Source organism: Apis florea, unplaced genomic scaffold, assembly GCF_048593485.1.
Source record: "Apis florea isolate Af1SG1 unplaced genomic scaffold, ASM4859348v1 contig_3081_pilon, whole genome shotgun sequence".
Lineage (NCBI taxonomy): Eukaryota > Metazoa > Arthropoda > Insecta > Hymenoptera > Apidae > Apis > Apis florea.
This window is the reverse complement of record NW_028256703.1, coordinates 686200-711865: the sequence shown is the minus strand read 5'-3', so window position 1 is coordinate 711865 and position 25666 is coordinate 686200. Positions and strand designations below refer to the sequence as shown.

The 25666-nt window shown below is 35.8% G+C and overlaps 1 protein-coding gene across 4 annotated transcripts in view; it reads left to right on the top strand.

Moving 5' to 3' along the window:
* alpha-Catr (alpha-catenin related) overlaps positions 1 to 25666 on the top strand; it is an 80760-nt gene that overhangs the window by 18217 nt on the left and 36877 nt on the right. For all 4 annotated transcript variants that reach the window (XR_015292235.1, XM_086908731.1, XM_086908729.1 and 1 more), the window contains one exon: positions 18438 to 18627. Coding sequence is in view for 3 of the 4 variants with exons in the window: in XM_086908731.1 (XP_086764857.1) it covers positions 18438 to 18627 (190 nt within the window). In the remaining variant the exon portion in view is untranslated. The remainder of the gene's footprint in view (positions 1 to 18437; positions 18628 to 25666) is intronic.

Below are 25666 nucleotides of genomic sequence, written 5' to 3'. Positions count from 1 at the left end.
ATTAAGCAGGGAGTGGATATAGGGGAGAGTAACACGCGGGCGCGCACACGTAGAAAAACACGAGCCGCGCACCCACATGTCTACTCACACTGTGCACACGCGTATGCGAGAGACCGAGCCGCGCAACAACGAGTGGTCGTCGTCGTCGTCGTCGTCGTCGTCGTCGCCTTCTTCCACGAACACGTTCGTTCATTCGTGGATTCCACCTTGCGTTTCCACGCGGCACAGAAGGAAACGAGCGAGACTCGAACAACAACGTTAAGAGGAAACGAGCTAAGAATTTTCCACGTTTTCTTTTCAATGTCTGTCTTCGACGTTCTTCCACGCGATTGAATGGTCGAAGGCTCGACGATCGGAGGAAGATCAGAGGAAGAAACTTTTATGGAAGAATGGAAGACGAGAGATATATATATATATCTGTGACCAGTGAATGAGAATTGATATATCTTGGCAGTTGGAGAGGCACTGCTAATATCCTTCGATCGAATAATCGTCACCGTGATCGACGAGAATATAAAAAGGAATCCTAAGATCCTGTGCATCCGACAGGAGGATCGAAGATTAGATATCTCGACCGATGTTGAGACCAGGTCTGCCATTCACCCGTGAATAGGAGAAATTGATCCGAGGAATCGAGAGCAGGAGGAAGAAGAAGAAGATATGACCGTCGTGTCTCGTTGAATCGAAACGAGCAATCGTTTCGAGGGAGGAAAAAAAAAAAAAATAATAATTTATCGATTGGATTCGCGATCGAGTTGGCACTGAAGAGAAATTATCGAAAGTCTGAGTCTGATCCGTGGTGGGTCGTACACCCCCGTTTTTTAAAGGCCGACGACGAACTTTTTAAGTCGAGTTCATCGTACCACTCTCTTCCTCGTGGAGACAAGTTCTGAGCCTGTGGCAGCAGCCCTACTGCAACAGTGATCTTCCTGCAGATATATATATATATATATATACATACATACATACGTACATACATACATAAACGTCTATTTTTGGTTCTTGTTTCGGTTCGAAAGCCCATTGTTCCATTGGGTCTGGCGATAATCTAAAGCAGAGAAAGAAAGAGAGAGATAAATATAGTAATCTTCGTAACACAGGAGAAAGAGAGCACACTTGTTAACAATGAACAACAACACCTGCACCGAGAGAGATTAAATTATTTCTATATATAGAGATATATATAAAATAAAAGAAGAAAGAAACACACATATCTTAATCACGTTGACGATTCATAGTATATTTTGATCATACATTACGTAAGAAGAGAGAAAGAGAGGGAGAGAGAGTGTGTGTGCGCGCGTGAGATAGATCAATCGGACAAATCAACCAGGCACAATAATAAAACGGAGAACGATAAGAAGTAATATATATTATATATACATATATATATACGTAGAAAAAGAGAGAGAGGATAGATATCGTATACGTGTAATTAATAGAAGAAGAGAGAAAAGGATCATCGTTTCAACCTGATTGTCACGTAATAATTGCCCACATGCCTGCCGCATTCTATCGACGTGACAGAAGCATGTACGACTGTGACATGATCCCTGATCGTCAGGTATGTTATACATCTTTTGAGCTTTTCAATCTCAATTCTTTTTTCCACAAAAAAGAAAAAAATACCGTCGTCTCACTCTGAGAGTTAAAGTTGAATCGTGAGATCGATTTGCGTTAAGAAAGAAGTGTGGATATAAGAATCGTGGTAAATCGATAAAGTGTATTTTGGTCGAAAAGAAAAAAAAAAAAAAAAAAAAAGAAAAAAGAAAAGGTAATGCCACGTATTAAGACAACGTATTGGATTGAAGTGGTTAAATTAAAAATTCGATTGGATTTCGAAATCGAATCTTTTTTTTTTCTTTCTTTCTTTTTTTTTTTTTTTTGGCTGAAATATAAATTACTCGAAATTGGTAAATAGCAATTTTACAAAGGTAAAGAAACGTTAAGTAGTAGAAGAGAATGTACTTACATATATATATATATTATTTTTTTTTTTTTTTTTTTTTTTTTGAAAAAGAATTTTCTCTTGTTACGTTACAGAGAAAACAGTATCTTGCCTCTTATAAATAGGATTACTTCAAAACAGTATCTTCCATTAACTGATCAAATTTTTTTTAAGAGCACATAATGGAACAATGTTCCAAAGATTGGGTTAATGCTTTATCACTTTAAAAAGCGGGGGGGGAAAAAAAGTTGCAAAGAATATTTTAATCTTCTCGCTCTTTGCGACTCTTCCATTTATCTCTTCGATTAATTTATAAAAAAAAAAAAAAAAAAGCAATAAATTAATTTTTTTCATCCGTCCTCGTGAATCTGAAATACAAAAAGTCCGTTATTTTGTTATTTTGAATCCCGTTTAAAAAGAAAGAATCGTACGATTGCCCATCCGTGTAATTTAATCGAATTACGATATCTTCTGTGAGAATTTGAAAATCCAATAACGACATCAACATCGAAATAATTTGTGTGAAAATATAATTTTGGAATGCATACACGCAAGAACAACCGTGTAATAATTTCGAAACCGGTCGGATAAGTGAAATTTTCTCGATAAATTCTCGCTAATTCCTCGATGTAGGCCACGAACAAAATGGATTGTTAAATCCCATGATGATTGTCGTAACGTAGAGCAGAAAAATGAACGTTCCCCTTTGTAATTTTATTTTAAACCTTTTCTCTCTCTCTCTCTCTTTCTCTCTCTCCCTCCTAGAAATACGGAAGGAAATATATTTTTTGAAAAAGATATCGTTTCGTTTTACAAATTACTCTTGTAACGAATAAATTACTAAAAGAATTCGTTCGTTCGTTCGTTCGTTCGTGTTGAAATATTCATTCGATTTTAAAATTAGCAATTCTTAAAAATCGGAGAGAAAATAAATCAGAGAGGATGGATACGTCCCATTCGTCGATCGATGAATTATCGAAAGTTCAATTTTGGAGATTGGCAATTTTTAAAAATTTTTTTTCGTCGAGGAAAAAAAATGAGCAATGTTAGTTTATATAAATTAAAGGTCTGATGAATATCCGTGGAAAATCCTTTGTAGCAGGCTCGTTACACGATCTAATGTGCTCATTTGCCCGCCTAATTATGCTCGTGTTCGCAAAATTATTCTCTCTTCTTCCGTAAGATTTCGATTGTAAGATAATCTCACACAAGAGAATTCAGGTTGGAGCTTTGATCGAGAACACAAATGTATGCGCGTATACCATCATTTTGCCAATAAACACGTATCGAATAAAAATGAGGGAAAATAGAGATAGGAAGGCGGGAGGAAGATAGCTCGAGGAATAAATCTAAAACAGCGACCTCGTTTCTTCAAAACGAGAAGCTTCGTTTCGTGTGACGCTCTAAGAATTCGAAAATTGAAACGAACCTTCGACGAATTCTCATTTATTCCGTTCGAGGAATAAAAAATAAAAAAAGAGAGAAAAAGGTTGGATTCCCAAGAAAAGTTTCCTCGTAATTTCCGGCTTCAATTCTGATGGTCCTTAATATTCATCTTCGACTTCTTCGAGGATCTTCATTCCAGCTCGCTTCAAAATCAAAATTATTGTTATCTGAAAGCTATTATTACACCTTTTTCTCTGTAAAATATTAATTACATTGTATATATTTTAGGAAACTTCGTAACGATAAGAGTTGTTGGTCGCGTCGAGGAGAACAACTCTCGAGATCCTGAAAATTTAATATTCGTCAGAGAGACGAAACGAAAACGAACACGGTTTCAATCGTGATTGCAAGATTGCATGAAATCCCTATAATAATCCGCGTGTGTAGAATATTCAATTGAGCATCTGAATTACTTCCACTGATTTCCCTCTCCTCCGGATTGGCATAGCCAATTGATTAATCAAAGGACGCGAGTTCCCTGTAAAAGAGAATATTAATTTAATTCTCAGCAATTCATAAAACCTTTCTAAAAATGAAACGAAATATCGATTGTATCCCGAAAAATTTCGCTTTAAATAATAATCCAAGTTTATCCTTCTTACTCGCCAATTTCGATCTCAAACTTAAAAACTGTATCGCTAGAAAAGTTCAAGAATTCAAGATCGAATAAGACTCGACTCGAAAGAAAATTCGTAGAAGAATATTAAATAGAAAAGATCAAGCCAAAAGTATTTCTTTTCTTTTTTTTTTAAGTCCATGTCGTCTCTCGAATACGATCCTCGAATCCCCTTCATTTTTAGGGAGGAATCCCCAGCGGAGGAAACCGCCCTCCCTCCGCCATTCCCTGCGTCTTTTCTCCTTAAGCAACTTAAGGCGGCCAACTTGATGCCACCTCGGTGAACCGAATTTCATACCGACCTCGCCATTAAACCCTACTTTATTACTTCCCACCACCGACATCTCAAACAGATATTTGATATCGTGGAAGAAATTATTGAAGATGCGCTCCGTTCTCTCGTCGGTATTTTTTTTTTTTTCACAGAATTTCCACATATCCGAGAATTGAAAATTAATACGAAAAAGAATCGATCTTCAATGGATGGGTTGATCGATGTTTTTATTATACTGTGAATGGAAAAAGGATAGGGATTCGCAATGGATCTTGTTGAAAGATTGTGTTGAGTTTACGGGGATTCTGTTCTGAACCGAGTTTGAACACGCGTTCAAAGTGTATGCAATCTGTTAAGCGAATAACTTTCCATTCTTGAATATCGATGTGCTTCTTCATCTTTATGCTTTGTTTGATTTTTTTCTTTATTATGGTAGAAATGTTACGAAATTTTGTTTCGAATATTGTGATTTGATCGTATTTAGATTTATGAATTACATCTGTTTATTTACGAATTATGAAGAGAATTGGGTGGGAAGGAAGAAAATTTGAATGATAAAAATATTTAATTAGAAATAATGCAAGACGAATTAATTACCGCGAAAATTTGTGACATAATCGTTCTCCCACTCGTGCTGTATCAATGACCACTTAATGACGAGGCATGAAAATTGCTTAGGGGTTGAACGTTTCGTAATACGCCGTCGAATTGAAAGTAGTTACATAAATGTTTTACATTCTCGCTGCAAAATTGCCATTGGTATTCCGAATACTGTACTAATTACGAAGTTAATCGCGGGGCTAATTATCCGTTTCCCGCTTAAGTGATTAAACTTGAGGGATTGACGTCGATCAATCGTCCGTTCCAACAATCCTTCAAGCCGCGTTACATTCATTAATCCGAGAATAAAAATCGATTCCCTCGTTTCCATTAATATTTCATACCTATATTATTATTATTTTTCATCCCCCTTTTTCTTCCTTTTTTTTTTTTTAAATAAAATTTAGGATATCAAAATAATTGACGTACACAAAATTTTCACAATAGAACTTCCTCGCATAAATAATTCTCCCTCTAAATTCCATCGAATGTTCATAATTTTCAATCATGGATAGAGCAACAACTTTCAAACTGACAATTTCTATTTTTCTAAATATCATTTACGACGATTCCCTTCCTCATATATATATCCTAATAATTTTTTTCAATTCATGTATACTTTCCCAACACTTTTCCCCTCTTCTCACAAACTTAACCGAAATCTTCACAGACACGCGCGCGAGCAAAGAAGATAATTCTTAAAATTACGTTCTCATTCCCCCCCGTTTCAAGACGAGTAGTAATTTTAACCGCGCGTAATGTACGTTCGAGTTAATATTCCCGAGAAAAATGCCCGGAAGCAAGATTATCTGTTAATTAAAATTCTCTCGAGATTCAGATTGTCCCAATTCCTCGTCCATCCAAATCCTCGTCCGATCGTTCTTCGAAGCCGGAAACGAAGAGAGATTGAGAAAAGGTGTGGTCTGTCACAAGGGGATGACAATTTTGCAATGATGCTCCACGATTCGCGATACTGCTATGTAAACAAAGATACAGCGCGCAGGGTTAACGTAATCCGTTTATCCATGATTGGATTCCAAGTGATTCCGTAGATATGCCACGGAAGACGACGACGATTCGACGTCGCTGTAACGAGCCGCTGTACCCTGAAATCGATGCCCCTGACGATTCGATGAAATCGTATATCGTAAAACGATGCGATCATTAAAATCAATCGGACGGAGAGGAAGGAGTCGCGATTATGCGAATCGCGAGCGCGAGATTAGCATGGGTGAAGCGGCAAAAGTTGAGCTCGAACAACTTTTTTTTCCTTCGATAACTTCGAGAGATGAGCGAGAATTAATTCGCGTTGCTCGATCGAGAATGGAAAATGATAAATATGGAAAGTTACGTAGGATAGATCTGTAGATTCGAATATTGTTATAGGGTATAAAAGTTCACTGAAATTCTATCTATAATTTTATTATTGAACGTTGCTAGCAGCGTGACTATTCTGTAATTTGTCTTCGATACGCGATCGTCAATTGTTCACTTGCTGTTCCGTAGCCCGACACGTGCACTCACCAAAATATATCCATTCGGCTAAATCAGTATATTTCTTAGTTACCGTTCATCACTGCATAACTAACCAACAGAAATGTTTCAACGAGTATGAAGCATATTTGAAAATATAGAAAACAACAAGAGAATCGAAGTAAGAAATAATAAAAAGAATAGTGGAAGAGATTTTAAACAGAGATGCTGAGAAATATTTTGTTATTGCCGTTTGATTGTTGGTAGAAAATAAATTTGTATTTGAAGTACGATTGGAATTTTAATCTTGTTTGCAAATGAATATTTAAATTATAAAATAAATCTATGCGATCTATCGTCTTTTTTATAATATTATATCCTTAAGAAAAAAAAAAAAAGAAAGAAATATATATTCTTTCATCTTCGTAAATTCTTCTCTCTTAGAGAAACCTTTTAAAAGAAATCTATAATCACCATGCAATGGATAAAAATATTTCGCAGCAAAAAAAAAAAAAAAAAAAAAAGAACGAAAAAAAATGAGCACAAAGCGTTGAACAACCGAGAAAAAGATAAGACAGAAACTGCTCTCATCGGCTCGTCCTTTTCGGGTTCTTAATTTCGTGAGATTGAAAATTAGTCGGTGGTCCAGTTAACCAAAGAGAGACGAAACCAAAGTTTCCTTTTGTCTCTCTCTCGGTTTCTTTCCTTCCCTTGTTTCTCGTCTTCGAAACAACGGACAAGCGGAGAAAGGGTGGAACCATGGCAGAAGCAAATTGAGCGGGGTGACTCATTTTCATCGATTTCCCCTAAACTCGTTTTCACAGGAGTGAAATCCTGGTGGTGGAATGACGCGATGACCAGCGTCCAACTTCTGGTCATTCGTCGTTTATCCGAGCGAAATTGACTTCCATCCGAGCAATTTAACGAGGATTACACGAGGACGAGGAGGAGGAGGATATCCACGCGACCGTCACGAATTCTACTTTGTTTTTCTGATGGCTGGAAAATTGGATGGAATTCGCCCCGTTTCGAACGAAGAATCTTCGACGCGCCGTTTCGATCATCGGAAAAGTTAACGCTATTATATATCGAGCGAGAGGCGCGAAATTGGGCCGAGTATCAATCTACAAGTGTAATACTCTTTCCAAGATTATCGTAAAAATTCTCGACTTCTTCCATTTTGAGGGACTACTTTTCACCTGTTCGAAAAATGTTTCGACAAAAAGAAAGAAATACGCGTGGAATATTTCTTTTTTTGAAAATTATCTTTCAACGTGAATTTTATAAATTTTGAAATTAGTAATCTTCGACGAGGTGATTATTTTTCTTTTTTCCTAGACTGTCAAAAAATTTGAAAAAATTCCAGGATACTTATCGAAGCCTTTACTTCGAAACGTGCAGTGATTGCACTCGTTCGTTTTTATCACCATCCTCTTCGGAAGAAATTAGATGGAAAAGAGTCGGCAAAAGTTGTGTTAAGTCAGAATTTTTTTAATTAAAATTTCTAAAATTGTTTACTCCTCTTTCCACCACATTTTTAGAATTCGAGATGTGTCGCAAATGAACCGTCAATAATTTCGAATCGACTCGTCAACTTTTTTCCTCCCCCTCGCTCGATCCGTGGAAAAACGTTTTCACGCCTCTTTTTCCAAGCTCCTCTTTTTTAGAATTCAACAAGAAACGACATTTTACACCGTCATTTACAAATTGGTTGCTTAATCCTTAATTACCCGAACCTTTCCGCGTTCTTTTATTCTATTATTTACAATCTCCTTGCAATTTTTCTCTCCCTTTCCCTCCCTCCCCCTTCGTACAGGAGACGGGTAATTAGGTTAAATCCTTCCGTACACGATTAAAATGTTCTGAAAAACAACATTGTCACAGTGTTCCCTCGGGCTATTAATCAATTTTAACTCGACCACCTTCTCTCTTCCTCCCCTTGCAAACATTTGGACGACGTAGAAAAAGCGAGAAATTCTCTCTTTCTCTCTCTCTCTCTCTCTCTTTCTCTCTTTTGTAAATTACGAGCGAAATTATTTATAAATATTCACCGCTCGTTTACGAATACTTTATTACATTTAATAAAAATAGAAAAAAAAAAAAATTGAGTTATCCCCTCAATTTTAACTCGACCACCATCTCTACAAATATTTGAGAAACATCTTTCAAAGACGAAAAATATTTCTCTCTCTCTATAGAGAGAGAGAGAGAGAGAGAATGTACAAATAAAGTCACATTTAAAAGTTATTCCATCCTTTTTAAAAAAAAAAAAAAAAAAAAAGGAAGTCACTTTTATCCGCAACTTTTCATTCAACTCGTCTCGTTGCGAGATCCAAAGTGCAAAGAATAACCCCAACTTTCATAATGCGATATAATACGAAGAAACTGGAAACGCAACGACTCGTCGACGACAACCTGTTCGAATAAAAATACAAGGTACTTTGTATTAACAACGATCTAACGGAAGAAAGGAAAGGAAAGGGGAGCAAAAACAAAAAAAAAAAAAAAAAAAAAAAGGAGAAGCGAAACATCTTCCTAAAGTAAAAAAAAAAAAAAAGAAGAAGAAGAAAAAAAAACAGACGCATTTTTCCATCCCGGTTAAGGTGTATTCTCCAAAAGCCATTCTCCTTCTTCCTCTCGCGAACGAAACGGGAAGAAGAGGAAGAACAAAAGAAGGCTTCGTGGCCGATGTTCAGACTTTAATAAGCTGCTGCCGTTTTCCACATTTCGTTATTTCGACGAGGAAAAGAAGAAAGGGAGGGAAAAAACAACGCGACGCACAATGGTAGACGAGAGAGAGAGAGAGAGAGGGAGGGGGCGGGGGAAGGAAGGAACGAGTTGAAAACTGGTGTCGTACGAGTGGGGTGGATAAAAATGGCGAGATGAGGAAGCTCTGTGACGGATGGCGTGAACGGTGTAAAGGCACGGCTCATGCATCTTTTATAAGGGGTGGATACCGAAGGGACACGTCGTGAGTAATCGCGTGACACGTGGATGGATTGAGGGGGAAGGGAGGAGGAAAAGGTAGAAATCAAGAGGAAGGCGAAGTGACGAAGGTTGGATGCTTCCATTGTAGCATACCCCTTAATTAAGCGGATTAAGTGAATTTTTACACCTTGTGCTTGCTTTCCATCCCTCTCGATCGTCGTCCGTGATCGTTGAAACGAATCTATTTTATTTCGATTACCTCGAGGATATCGAACGATCTCGATTGCACCATGGGATAGAGGGAATAAGAATGAAATTATGGTAAATTGGTCCAATTATTTTGTCGGATATGCTTATTTTTCAAGAGGGGAAAAAATAAAAAGTTTTTGAAAGAGAGTACAAGATACGATAAGTATCGTGGGGATATTGAATTTTGCTTTTCTAAAATTTTATCTACGAAATTTTAACCTGCATTCTGTATTCTACTGTCCTCTGTTTAAATTTTAAACTTTTGTATTGTCCCCACCCTTGGCTACATACCCTTATTATCCACTCGTAGTAGATGTAAAATAAAATTAAAATAGATGTTAGAGGAAATTGTTCTAAAAGAATTATTCGAATTTTTTATTATTTTTCACTTCTTCCTAAATTAAAACGCACCTCTCTTTTTTTCTTCATTTTTGTTATAGCTGAATGAAAAGAAAAAGGGAAACGAGAGAAATGTGCACATGCAAAGTCGAATATTTTAACGAGGAGCAAGATGTAGAAAAAGCTTTTCGGTGACTTACTTTTGGGTGGGGAAAAAAAAAAAAAAAAAAAATAAAGTAATATAACGTAACGTGAGATTGTTTGCGGACATGTGGCCTCTCACTTTGAGAGTCTCTACAACCCTAATTAACACTGAATTGAATATTCACGACCTTTTTCAACTAACTGTCACGACAAGGTCCGTCTTTCCACGATAAATTAAAGCGGTTTTACAAAGCCGCTGCAGGTGGTATCGTTCTCAACAGAGTGCCATGTTCTCTCCTAACTTCCGTTTTCGCCTGCATCTCGCCGCAACGAGTTTGATTAATCGTAACGCTTCGAATTTTACGATGCCACTTCTATTTTTTTTTTTTTTTTGTTTCATTGTCATTTGCACTCGTAAACTTTTAAAGATAACTTTTAACATTTATATTAAACGAAAAAATATTTTTCCTCTTGTTCCCTTTCCATTTTATTAATATTTACGCGTGCTCTTTCTTTTATATTTTATCATTCAACAATATTTTTCAATCCACCATTTGTATTTTTTCGAATCGAATCTCTTTTTTTTTCGTCACGTCATCCCAAATATTTCCATTCTTCTTTAAATTAAATATTGTCGATCGGTTTTGTAGAAAAATTATTATTAGAGAACAACGACTATCTGTATGATTGGTTCACTTCTCTCGTTCGCTTCTGTGGAAAATTTTTCGAAAAAATCGAAGAAATATAATATAAATCGGACAAGCACACATGATCTTATTATGCAAAATTATGTCGCACGCGCATTAATTATTATACTAATTACGCCGTTCTCGAAACGCAGTCAAAAGTTCTAAGAAAAAACACGAGCCCCCCTCCAAAAAAGCGGAAAAAGGGAAAAAACAAAAGATGAAAGGGTGGCTGGGGACGAAAACGTTCGTGGAAATTCGCGAGAAGGGCGTGTCGAATAACGTCTCCAAGTGTGTGGAGGGAATTAATTGGCAGCAGTCAGAGAAAAACCTTGGAAATTTATTCCGTGAAAGGAATTCGCTTCGGCTTAGAAGAAAACTTAATTCGTGAACTTGGCTCGTTAGATAGAGAGGCTGGCTCGAGAAGGCGTCGCTGATTAAAGCCAGGATTCACGTGATGCCACGTTTCGCATAATTTGTGCTTTCCAGTGTTACGAGGGTGGTTCAACGCTAATTCGTCTCGCCACCACGCTTGTGTGTTTCAAGCCCTTGCGCACGGGCTTAAATTCGGATTAATACGGCGTATCTATTATTAATAACGTCAACGAACTCGGTGATAAATGGGCCGGTGATAATTTTGCACATTCGAGTATCGCGGGGCGAACGTTCGTTAGAATAAGTGGCGGAATAAATACACTTTGTATTATTACCACAGATTTTCATGGAAAATCTGCAATTTTCATGAAAAATACATATTTTTCATATTACCTATGTTTTGCATATTTTGTGAAAATACAGCATGTTCGACTATACAATGTGTTAAACAATTTAATAATTGATGTAATTTAGTCGAAGTGAACGACTTTTTAGAATCTTCAACATATCTCTCAACGTACGTTGTAAGCAATATTCTTCCAGAAATAAATTTATTTATCTCGCGATTTGACAATAAACTTCGATTAAAAATTAGGAAAATTTTTAATCGCTGTAACTCCCAAGATAGTAACTTCCTGTCAACGAATAAACGATCGTTAGAAGCGCGGGACCATACTCTTTAAACCGCTTTTTCGTTTATCTCGATACGACTTCCGGTTCTCGAGATATCGTCGTGTAAAGAAAAAATAATTTTTAACCATTTATCTTAAACATTATTAAATCGTATTAAAATTAGAAAAATTTTGAACCGCTATAACTCCGAAGATATTAACTTCCGGTTAGCCAATGAACGATCGTTAGAAGCGTGGAACCTTGCTCTTTAAAACGGTTTTTCGTTTATCTCGATACGACTTCCGGTTGACGAGATATCGTCGTGTAAAGAGAAGGGTAATTTTTAACCACTTATCTTAAACACTATTAAATCGTATTAAAATTAGAAAAATTTTGAACCGCTATAACTCCGAAGATATTAACTTCCGGTTAGCCAATGAACGATCGTTAGAAGCGTGGAACCTTGCTCTTTAAAACGGTTTTTCGTTTATCTCGATACGACTTCCGGTTGACGAGATATCGTCGTGTAAAGAGAAGGGTAATTTTTAACCACTTATCTTAAACACTATTAGATCGTATTAAAATTAGAAAAATTTTGAACCGCTATAACTCCGAAGATATTAACTTCCGGTTAACCAATGAACGATCGTTAGAAGCGTGGAACCTTGCTCTTTAAAACGGTTTTTCGTTTATCTCGATACGACTTCCGGTTCTCGAGATATCGTCGTGTAAAGAGAAGGGTAATTTTTTAATCGTTTATTATCTCCGTCCTTGTCCCTTACTCGGACCTCTCGCTCGCACCTTCTCTCACTGACCTATCCCAATCCCCAGACAAGCGACAGACGCGATTCCTGGAAGGACGTAGTACGCATTTCCAGGAAAAAATGCAGGATCGCTGTTCCATTCATATTCTTCGCACCGTCTTAAGTGCTACGGACACTTTAAGCCTTTGTATCTCGACAACCAATCGAGATATCGGGATGAAACAAAAAGGAGGTTCAATGGCATGGTTCTCTCTATTTCTTGGTCGAGTTTTGACGAGAAAATTTTTAATTTTTCTTTGTTATTTTTTCAAAAGAAAAGTCGAAGCTTTACCCTTGAATAATATTTTTTAAGTTAATACAAATTAACATCATCGAAAATTCAATTATTAATTATGATTCAACAATGAAAAAAAAGAAAAGTTTGAAATTTAACGAGCAAATATTCGACATATATTTTACGTCCAATCTATCACTGTAACTGGGATACAACGTTCAACGTTCTGAATATTAATTGTAAAGGCCATTCTAAATTCTAAAATCTATAATGTAGTGGAACGAGACGTATCAAAATATAGGGCGCGTCATTTAACAGTAACGTGAACGTTCCTAGTTTCTACGAGAATTTCCATCGTGCTTCATATTCTTGAAACGTTTTGATACGATCGACTGTCGTTTCAGCAATTGGTTCAATTTCGTTCCATCGCGAAAAATAGAATAAATGGACCTACTTCTTAATTCAAAACATCGATAATATATACAATAATTCTGATTAACCAAACTTATTCTTCTTATTATTTCAAACTCATCTTTTCCAATTTATTCATTGACGATTCGTGAAAATATTTTCGTGTGAAAAATGGAAGAAATAAAATCCTGAAAGAAGGGGAGAATTTCCTGAGAATTTAATATACTTTCTCGCATTAATATCGGGTGAAATAATGCCGATAAATATTTCTCGATAAGTTTTAACCTCTCTCACGCCTTCTGCCACCTCGGATGAAAACTTGGCCGGAAGTTCCCACGGCCGACAACGTTCCACCGTAAATTTATTTGTTCGATATATATATAAAGAGGCCACACATCTTGGCGACACAACGAATTCCTCGCATAAGTTCATCTTTCCTTTCACGTTCAGGCGAAAGTTATTACCTCGGGATTATACACGAACCTCGATGCAATTTGTTTGCCATCATGCAAATTTCTGGTAACAGTTGAGCGATTAATTTCGTGACCGAGCGATAAGTGTTAATGAAATTGGAGGAACCAGTTTTGTATTTTATTTCGCGTTGAAAAATATAACTTTCAATTTAACGCAATTGATCAATTACAAAAATGTAATTAATAATTAAAAGATCGGATATCTTTTTTTTCCCCTCCCCTGAAAGGAAAAAGAAAACTTGTCTCGACAAGAACTTCGTTATTTTCAACTTGTTGCACAAGGAAGACCGTTCAACGCACTTTTCAATTAATCAATTACCTTCCATAAAAATTACAAGGATTAAGAATTAAACGCCACATCGAGAAGAATGAACTTTCATCTCGGCGACAAGCAAAACTTCTCCGCCATTTTAACTTCCTTCCTTCCTTCACGGATCAACCGAAGACTGTCTGACACACCCTTGAAAAAAGTTTCTCAAGACATTTTTCTCCCCCCTTTTTTTCAAATTCAATCTCAAACAAAACTTTTCATAACATTTAATCGATTCCCAGTTGATCCTCGATTCATTTTTTCACGTCTCCATTATACAATTCGAGCTTTTCAAACGAATATCAGATTTAGCAATCCAGTGTTGTTGCTTGAAATTCTGAAATTCCGTGAAATTTCATCCCAATTCATCCGTTGCAACTCCCTCCCGGAAGGGAATGCTGTTTGTCTTCGCGTGCGCATCGATATCGATCTCGAACAGGAGAAGATAATCGAGGCAAGTAAGGGGATTAAAAAAGTCTCGACATTTCTCCCTGCACCAGACGAATGTATCTTTTATCCTTTCCTCGATTGCGGCCACCAATTGCGGGAAAACATGTGTCGCTGAGGGATGGTAAACGGTGTAGATACCTAGAAAAGGGAAAAACAGACAGAGGGGAGAGAAAAAAACGGCATGTCTCTCTAATTCCCGGCTGGAATCTCAGTCAACAGTCGTCATTGTTTGCCCATCCTCTCCTCCTCTCTCTCTCTCTCTCTCTCTCTCTCTCTCTCTCTCTCTCTCTCTCTCTCGTATCCACCCTCGGGCGATATTAAAATCTTCCACGTGCTCGACATGGAGGGGAGGATTGGCGAGTCCACGGTATCGCGACCACAATGCGTGCACGGTTGTGTATAACTCGGTTGCAACGTCGTGTGCCGACACGCGACATTCGACAATGGTTCAACGTATGGATCCGAGTCGGGTACAGTATCTTTGGAAAGTGCTGAGCTATCGAGTCGACGAGAAAAAAGGAAAGGGACGATTTTATTTTTCTTTCTTTACTTTTTAAAGTCGTTGCGATCGAGTGCGGGGATTTTTATTATTCAAGATTCAATCTTTCTATCAGGATGAACAAATTTGGTTCTTTCTCTTTTGGTAATGGAAATTTTTTAGAAAACTTTTTCTTCGGTTAAAATCGGTTTCACAACGAAACGGTTCCGCCAATTAATAAATCGTCGATTTGATCAAATTTATATGATCGATCACGATGATGATCTGATTATGCACGTTAGTGTACATTCAACCTGATGGTATTGGTATCCCTGGAGGGTGTATCCGCCCACGTGAACACACATACATACATACATACATAGGCGCGTGCAAGTTCATTCGATTGTACGCATTCACGTTGTGAAACAATACGCCTCGAGTTCGTCCCGATATATCTCCTCCCTCTACCCTTCCCTCTGTCAATTTCTCTTTCATTTCTTCCATTGCTCCCTTCCCGACGCTTCTCATGCAAATGGTACGGTCTTTGCCTGGTCCATTATTATTTTTTTTCTTCTTCTTCTTCTTTTTCATCCTGTTTTCTTACACGGGCTTTTCATTCCTTTCTTACTCCCCCGTGATTATCTCGACTCTTCCTCGCGCCTCATTTCTTCACGTAGTTATATCTCTCCTCCCCGTAATTTTATTCTTTGTTTTTTGATCTCAGTCAGTGGTGGAAAATGTATCTGATGGAATGCATCTGACGCGTTTGGAATCATTTCGTATTAACAGCCAGCGATACTTTAAGTAAATAAATACTTAATGGAATATTAGTGATCAAATTACTTGGTAGCGTTAAATCATGGATATTTATTCGAATCATTGCACGAAAAATTCTGCAAAAGCATCTCGATGCGATTATTTTCCTTTAAAAAAAAAACACTCCTCATCATCCGCCACATTTTTCCTCTCCCTCTCGAAATCGTTTATATCGATCAAAACCTGTCCTATGTAAACGTATATATACAAATTTTATTCCTTGCTCCTTTTTTCTGTTCATCGATCTCAATGATGAAAAACGTATCGTGAAATATCTGTTGGAATCATTTTATATCGAAACTTAAATAAATAAATAAACGAATCTTCACTATATTCAGTAAATTAAACTCGATACTTGTATAACGAAAAATCAATTGTGCAAAAGTATCTCAACGCGATCAGTCAATCTCCAAATCTCCTTTTAAAACAAACAGACTCGCCCCATTATCCCTCGTTCACCCCCATCTCTCTCTCTCTCTGGAAATGGTTTCAAGACGAATGTCGGTTAAAACGCATCCTCTAATTGTGCGGAAAACGAGGCGTATGCGCATAGAATCTTCTCGCCCGAGGCGACAAGGTTACGCTCGTGTGCACCTTCCTTGAATACCACCATCGTTCGCCATTTATACACCACCCGTGCGGAGGCGGAGGGAAGAAAGATCGCAGTCTGCCGGTCGTTAGCCGGCAGACAAAACAAATCCGAGCGGTGGATGGTTGCTTTCGAGGGGAGGGGAGGGGAGGGCTTGCCGCCGCTTCACGCAGCTTGTCTTTCATGCGACGTGTTACGAGCAGGGATGAAAGATTAATTAGAGAAGACGGTTTGAATTGGTTGGTTATATAATAATAATAATAATAATAAGGATTTCTAAGCATCTCGTTTCTATACGCTTTCGGTTATTCGCCACATCGCCGGTGGCTGGTTACGTGATCGATGACGATTGGAAGTGTATCATCACGTAGATACATATATATATTTTTTCTTTTATATTTAAACGAGGACAAGGCAACGGTTGTAGTAATTAGTGAGAGGAGAGGATAATTTCTCGAGGCTTTTTCGTTTTTTTTTTTTTTCTCGAATTTTTAATTAATATTTTAAAAACGTGGGTATGAAAGGGATGTTGAAATGAGAATGGGAACGTCTGTATGAATATTGGAAACCTAATTTTTAGATTCGTCATCCGTTCGGATATCCGATACTTTCGAAATTTCGATTTTTCCTCTTTGTTTTTTTTTTTTTTTTTCTCGTGATCAATCATTGGAAGAAAATAGTCCAAATTTTAATCACCATCAATTATGTTTGAATCGTAATAACATACGACTCACGTGATAGTTTTCTATCTGAAAAATGTCCTTTTCCAATATTTTAGAGAAATATATATATATAAGGGAATATCCCTTCTTCTTGGCGGTGAATTAGCCACGTATCCCATTCCGTATAAAATATATCGGCCTTTGTACGTGATGTATAGGATCTATATATTGTATTCGTGGAAATTCAACCAATTTACCGGAGTTAATCTGCATGAATAGTTGCTTTTTAAATGGGTGTTTCATTCGCGGCTAGAACGGTAACCTGGAATACAGCCAGCCGATTGTTACACGCTAATTTTATTCTCGTTAGCGCAGCAAAAGTCCATGGGATATAATCTTTTTTATCATCACATTTTATATTTTTCGAAAAATTTTCGATAGTGTCGCTTCTCCAAGCTTTCTCGCAATTTTTTGACCCGAACTATTGTCGACTAATCGTCGAGCACGAACGTGTTTTCTTTTTTTTCTTTTTTTTTTTTTTTCTAAAGCATGTTGCTTTTCGTAAATTCTTATTTATTTGAACGCAAATAGAATTTTAAAACTCGTATAAATTTCGTATATTCGATGTGTTAGGATACTTGTTTGAATGAAAAATGTGCAAGATAAATATTTAAAGGAAAAATAAATAAATTTTCACTCGAGCATCCAGTTTTGTCCGATTTACAATTGATTTGAACATTAATGAAATAGATTTCTGGAACGATATACGGAAAATATGGAAGATAATTGCAAATATTAATTCCTCTAAATTAATTTTTAATCTCGTGCCAAGAGGATTTTCTACGTGTTAAACGACCTAGTTAACAGGTTAACTCTCTCGAGCTCGGAATAATGAAATTAAAAAAAAAAAAAAAAAAAAACTAGATTCCCAGAAGTATTTGAAATCTCTATAATCTTAGTTTCGGACTAAGCTCGATTTTTATTTTCTCCAATTTTGGAGAGAACTCGTGTTAATTCTAATTTTTTTCACTGACCGATATTAATTTCTCTTTACCTTGCACGCATTGTTGTCGTGGTAATCGAATAAAAATAACTTGTTCCGATTTTATTTTATCTCTTCTCGTGTATCTATCCTCATCAATATCATACAATTTAGAAATGGCGATTTTTCTAAAATTTAGCATCTACTAAAATATTCAAACCAAGATCGAACAATTTCACCAAACACTTTGCAACATCAAGAAATAATTAATTCCTAAAATTAATTGCCTTACATTTTTCTTCGAATACCAAAGAAAAGTATCTGAAAATTTAGCACGTTCTAGTCCACCTGAAATGATAAAAATATTTAAGAAATCAATTTTAACAGAACATTTTTCAATATCGAATAACAATTATCACAAACGAAATGTATTAAATGAAATATTAAATTCATCTCAGAAAAAAATCACCTCCCTCTGATTCAACGTCTCACGAAAATTGATTTTCCAATTTTCAATTCGTCTCCTCCCTTCTTTCAGATTTCCACGTTAGTGTCGCACAGAGAACGTCCGCTATGTTCGGACAGAAGTCTCCGTGCTGTTGCCAGAGTCGGGCAAGCGGTGAATCTGGCTGTGGAGAGGTTCGTCACCGTTGGCGAGACGATCGCGGATGGAAATCCAGAGATCAGGGACGACATGTACCAGGCGTGCAAGAGGGCAAGAGACGCTGGTGAGTTCACAAATCGTTCCAATTGTAAATTATTTCAAACTAATTGTTCTTAAAAGGGATTTAACAACGATTCGTTATTGCCTCGATTATCTCTCGGATGTTTTATTAGGAATATTCGATTCCGTTCCAGCTCTAAACGATGGCGAATTTTGTGAGGATGTTATAAAATTTATCTCCATGTTTCACTGTATAAATCCTTTCCTGTAGAGATCCTTATTGGTATTTTTTTTTTTCGAATAGTTGAAGATATAAATCCTTTTATTCAAATGTTTTCCTTGTATCCAACATTAATTAAAAATCTTGATATCTCTTTTGAGAAAATTTGCATCGAAAGATGTGTCTCGTCGAGGAAAATTCTGGAAAACGAAAAGTGACTAATGATAACTAGTCGTTCGTGAATCTTCGTAAACAAGAAAAAAACAAAAAAGGAAGGAAGAAAGAAAGAAGAAAGAAACATCGTTAAGCAAATAGAGATGTTCTAAAAAGCCGTGCGAAGATTGTAAAGCGGCCCGAAAGATATAAAGACGTTTGTCACGAGTTGTCGCTTCTAAAAGCTGAAAGGATATCTCTCAGCAGGTATTCATGCCAACGGTGACATTCAGAGAAATGTACTCATTGTTACTTCCAACAAGTTTTACTCGTGCTTGACTTCGCCTTGCTCTCTTGACAGTTGATATCAATACCAGTTATAGCGGTTCTGCTCTACTGGGAATAAAATCTTTGATAAAAATCCGCGGAAAATCTCTCAAAATCGTCTGTCAACCGCCCACTTTTCCTCGATTAATTCTTTGCAACATTTTTCTTTGGAAAATTCGTAGTAATTTTGATCGAGCGAGTTGACATCGATCGTTTAATGACAACACTTGGACACAACAATTGTAAACTGTGAATTTTCAACCAAATCGACTAAAATATCCTTGAACGATTGTGTCGTAACGATTCATCTCAAAACTTGATTAAAAGCGTATTAAAATTACGAAAACTTTGAACCGCTTTAATTCCAAAAATAATGATTTCCGGCCAACGAATGAACGATCATTAAAAGCGTGCAACTGTCCCCTTTAAAATGCTCTCTCGTTTATTTCAATACGACTTTCGGTTCCAGAAATATCATCGTGTAAAGAGCATCGTAATTTTTATTTATTTACCGTTAAACTCTATTAAAATTGAGAAAACTTTGAACCGCTATAACTCCGAAGATAATGACTTCCGGCCGACGAGTGAACGATCGTTAGAAGCGCAGAACCTTGCTCTTCAAAACGGTTTTTCGTTTATCTCGATACGACTTCCGGTTGACGAGATATCGTCGTGTAAAGAGAAGGGTAATTTTTAACCACTTATCTTAAACACTATTAAATCGTATTAAAATTAGAAAAATTTTGAACCGCTATAACTCCGAAGATATTAACTTCCGGTTAACCAATGAACGATCGTTAGAAGCGCAGAACCTTGCTCTTCAAAACGGTTTTTCGTTTATTTCGATACGACTTCCGGTTGCCGAGATATCGTCGTTTAAACAGAAGTGTAATTTTTTTAATCGTTTACTATCTCCATCCTTGTCCCTTACTCGGGTCTCTCGCTCGCATCTTCTCTCACTGACCCATTCCAAGCTTCGGACACGCGACAGACAGTATTCCTGGAAAAACATAATACGCATAGTCGCAAAAAATATATAGGTCACTGAGTTACGAGTCCATTGATAATTTTTGCACTTATCTTATCTCGTAAGGACTTACTTTGAGTCCTTGTATCTCTGCAACCAATTGAGATATCGGGATGAAACAAAAAGAAGCTTTAACAGCATAGTTTTTTCCATTTCCTGAGTGGATTTCGATGATAAAATTTTTAATTCTTTGTCACGTTTTTTTACACGAAAAATTAAAGTTTGTATCTGTTGTAACTTTGCATCAATGATATATTATTGTGATATAAGATATACGAGGATATAATTTAGTATACGTTTTACGTGATATATTGCGATCCATTTTCAGTGTTTGAACATATTCAGATGAAAATCTGGAAAAAAAATCTTGTTAAAAGAGATTTTTTTTTTTTTATATTTCACGAGAGAAAAGTTTTAAATTCGTCGAGTTATTTCTCCATAACTGAAATGTGATTGAAACGGTTAATATATATTTCAAAAAGTATCAAATTTTTAATTTTTCCCTTCGATTTTGACATCGAAGCGTACCATTTTGTATCTACACCAGGATGATACAAAGACAAAAATGGACTTGTCTTTTTCTCGTGTCTCGTGATTCTTTAAATTTCAATTCTATAAATGTGTAACTCAAAAATTACATAAATCCTTTCTATTTTTAAATTCTCAAACACATTCAACAATTCAAAATTGCAACTTGAATATTGAAGTCATTTGTGCGAGTAAAAAATATTAGAGAAACGATAATGGGAAACAGAGAGCAGTGAGTGAAAATGATTGCGTAACTTTTGTAAAACTGAAACCTACGTTTTGTTACACTGGATGCAAAAGGGAGCAGACATTTGTGTCATCTCTCATTAAAACTTTGAGTTTAATACTTGCGAACATTAGATCATAACGATAATAATATTCGCAATCTCTAAAAGTTTGCTTGCTCGCCTAAACAACGCGTGTGAATTGTAACTATAAATTTAACAATTAAATATAAACTTAATAATTCAAGCTGATACTTTTTCAGTAAAATTTATACATACACTCTCTGTCACAAATTCTATACCTGTCTCTCTCTCTCTCTCTCTCTTTCTGTCCAATGTTTGTTTTCGGTGAAACTTTTTTATCGATTGAACAAAGTTGCACATGATATCGACGAACTAGTGATACAACCTAAAAAAAAAAAAAAAAAAAAAATAAATCAACGTGATAAAACGAATGAAACGTGATGAACAACGCGTTCTTATGGACGTTTTCTAAGCTGTTATAAATATCCTTCTAAAAATACTTCGCCAAGAAGACGATGATTAAAATATGACGATTCGAAAAAACTTTATTGTATTCTTTATATTATGAAAATTATCCCTTGGAAAATTTTTTTAATAATTTCTTTAATAAAAGTAATTTCAAGTTTTAAAAATATTTTATCGAATCTCGTTAAACGCGTTAAATAATTTTCTTTTCACTTTAGTTTGAGATAAAATTTAATAAGTCTTTACTGATTTATAATCTTTTATAAAGATAAAAGATTTGAGGGCGCTTTACGCCACTGCCACGTTTTCCGCTTTATAAACGGTACAAAGATTGTCGCTATATTGACTGCAGATTTTATGCATCCTCGTATTGCATCATCAGTCATCCAGTTACTTATCGATATCCTTCGTATCACGAGAACCAAACTTCATATTCCAAAATGCTCCGCACAATTATCTTCAATGATAACTTTTTTCTACATTTTCCTTTAATCTTTTCGTAAGTCAAATTTCATAACTCCAAACTTCATTTTTCTTTGCAACAAATATTTGCCATATTTTAATTCTTCATTCAAGATCAAACACTTTTATCTTCAAAACGCTCTTTCCACGCAATCTTCTTCAATAACAACTTTCAAAACCTTGACTTGAATACTTTACGTCGCTCCCACGTTTGTCATTTTATATACAAGGATTATCACTCGTATTGCATCATCAACCATCCAATTTATCGATATCCTTCATATCAAGGGAACCAAACTTTATATTTCCAAAATGCTCCGCACAATTATCTTCAATGATAACTTCTTTCTACATATTTATCCTTTCATAACTCAAATATTATTTACAATAAATATTTGCCATGTTTTAATCCTTGATCCTATCACAGATCAAACATTCCAACTTCGAAATACTTCACGCAATGATAACATTTTTCTAATTTTCTTAATCCTTTCACAAGTCAAACTTAATTCTATCAAACGTTAGCCCAAAACGCAATCTTCCTCAAAGACAACTTTCAACAAAACCTTAAAGAAGAAAATAAAGAAAAACATTAAAAACGTGAGAAAAAATTGTCGTAATTTCAATTCGTCGACCCTTGACCTTTCCTCCCCGATCCTCTCGCGTAGTCTGAACAAAAACATTTCTGTACCAGATCTGTACGAACACGTACGAAAAGGAGAACGCCTCCGGCTTGAAAGCTTGCTCGGTGAGAGGACATAAATGCAAACTCTCGTATGCAACTTTGCGGGAAGCAGGGTGGCAAGAATACGCGCGGAGAACTGAAGGGGATGTTGGTGGTACGCGCTTCAGGGCGAGACAATCGTCTGAAAAGCACTTCGCAACGTATCTGTCCTCCTCGGTTTGATTCATCGAGCTCTCTCTATATACGCGAGCCGACGACGATGACAATGATCGAGCAAAAACGGTGGGTTTTCCAAAAATTTTCCCTCCAGCTATTTTATCAATGGTAATAATAAAATTCGTCGCACTACGCTCGATGACGCATTGCGCGCAAAGTTTTCCTTCGGGCGAGAGAATTCGTGAGATTGGGAAGAAAGGATTTTATTTTGGGAGGATGGAGTCAGAATTATCACGTTACATCGAAATTCCAATTTTGAAATTCGAACTGTTTGCGATTGTTTGACGGCGTTGTAATTGTGTGTAAAATTTTCGGAGAAATGGAGATTCGGAGATACGTGGCTTAGAGATTATTTTAGGAGGATGGAGTCATTATATATTATTGCTGTTATTGAAGTTCAATTTTGGAAATTGGAATTGTTTGCAGTTGTTTGGCTGCGTATAACGCGCTTAATTTTCTTCGATTCAACCATTTTCGATAGGCTGAAAACAAGAGGAACAAAAATCCGGAAAAGAAATTTTATCGAATCAGAGTTTGAATATTATGCGTCCATTTTTAACGTCCACGTGTAAAATTTCTTTAAATATTGGATTTTGAAAAATGAACTGTTTATCTAATTATTTTTGGCTCGGCAATGATCGAAGGAAAAAAAAAGAATAGCAAATAAAATTGTTTGAAAATTATACCAGAGTCTTGTTTGAACCAGATTTATCTGTTTTTTTTTTTTTTTTTTTTTTTTTTTTTACAACTAACGATCGAATTAACAAGAAAATCAGCGAAAGAAACACCGTATAAGCCGAAAAACGATTCCAATTCCATTTGATCGACAATTTCCATCGCGAACAAATGAATTGTTTAATCAAAATCTCCGCGGCTGGAGGGAAAAAAAAATCAGGATTTTCACCAGGGAGGGGGGGGGGAGAAGAATATTTCTGGGGATTTAAAAAATTCCCGGTTCGAAGTACCGAGCGACACGATGTTAAATTCAAATACGGATGTGTTTCACGTGGAGAGAGAACATTTGCCACGTTGAATGTTCTCCGGTGGTAACATCGAAAAAAAAAAAAAAAAAAGAAAAAAACTCGAATAAACTCGCGTGATCGTGTCCTTTGTTTCGTTTCGAATAAATTTCGTTTCATTTTGAATAATCCACGTGATGTGTCGTATATTTCTCGCGCTTTCTTTCGTTTCTTCTACGTTGTGTGTCAACCCTAGAAAAAAAAAATATATATATATCTCAAAATGGCCGGTGGTACGCGATGACCCATATTCCAACTTGGTCCTTGAAAGATTTTTCGCTGTCTCAAGTGGAGCCTTGAGCAATGTCTTCCTCGGATGAAAAACAACCGAAAAATATTCCATTTCTGGCTAATCGTTTTTCTCCCTTTTTTCGCGATTAATTAAAGGGAAAGAGGATTCTTAAGAAACGCACGACTCTTATATATTTTCGAGAAAGTTGGCGTGCGAAGTTGTCTGAAAACATTTAAAAGTGTTGGTCGGTAAATTATATATGTATACATTACGATGTAATAATTTCTCGTAGAAGAATATCTATTTTAATTATTATTTTTTTTTTTTTTTTTTTTTTAATTAAAATTCTTTTCTCTAGGTTTTCTCGTGAATTAATTTTACTCGAGAGAGAAATTTTGTGTCATTTTAACTTACTAATGAAAATGTATTTTTTGCTGGTATTATTATCGGTCGAAAATTTAGAATCTACTAATTTTAAAGAATTTTAAAAAAAGAAAAAAGTCTATCAAAGTTGTAATGATGAAATAAATATCTATATCTGTAAAAAATAAGTTTAAATTTGGAAAAACCTGTCTACATTCTAGTTTTTCTAAATTTATTATTTAAGAATTGAAAATTACTCCAAATAAATTGTTTAACGTCGAATTAATGCAAATAAATAAAGTTTGATGATTATATATACATAACGTGAAGATCAACTTTCAAAGCATTGCAAAGAAACATTGGTGCAAAGTATACTAATCTAAACAAAGTTAATTAATAACTCAAAGAGAAAATATTCTTAAAATCATCTTATTACATAGATTAAGATTATCCCAAATATTTGCTGATTTTTTTTTTTTTTTTTTTCTTTCTTTTTTTTCCCCTCCACATTTTTCAGAATCCAAAAGTTTTGCTTGCAAAGTACCCTCGAAGAGAGTACTCGAAACAAACAACTCACTTTACTCTGACCTATATTTTTACTCGTTCTTATTACGTTATTACGCCATTACACGATTCATCGTGAGCTTCACTTCCATGCTTTCCCAACCGATATTATCATTTATAATATTATTGCTTATCTTTATTTGAAGTTCAATTACGTATACAATACTCATTCCATTGTTTCTCTTCTGCGTTGGTATATCGATTAATCATTAAATATTATTATTACGTAATTATTGGCACAAGTATTTGTCTCGTAAATAAAAAATAAAAATAAAAAATAAAAAAAAGAAACATATTTATTACCAGATATAATAAAATACTCGAGATTTAAAGTAAACCGATTCGAGGATGGGAGAAATTAAACAAGCATTTATTTCGAAATTGTTCAAATGTTGAAAAACGCCATAAGAATAATGCTGCTAGTATCGGAACGATACCTATCACACTCTATTAACTCTATTCCGAGTTAATTCTAGTTTTCTAAATGATATCTTGAAGGGCTAATTCGGTACGACGTGACACGCAACGTTTTCGAATAAATCTTCGAGTCATTATCCGACCACTCGACTCAATTTAGCTCGATCCGATTAAACG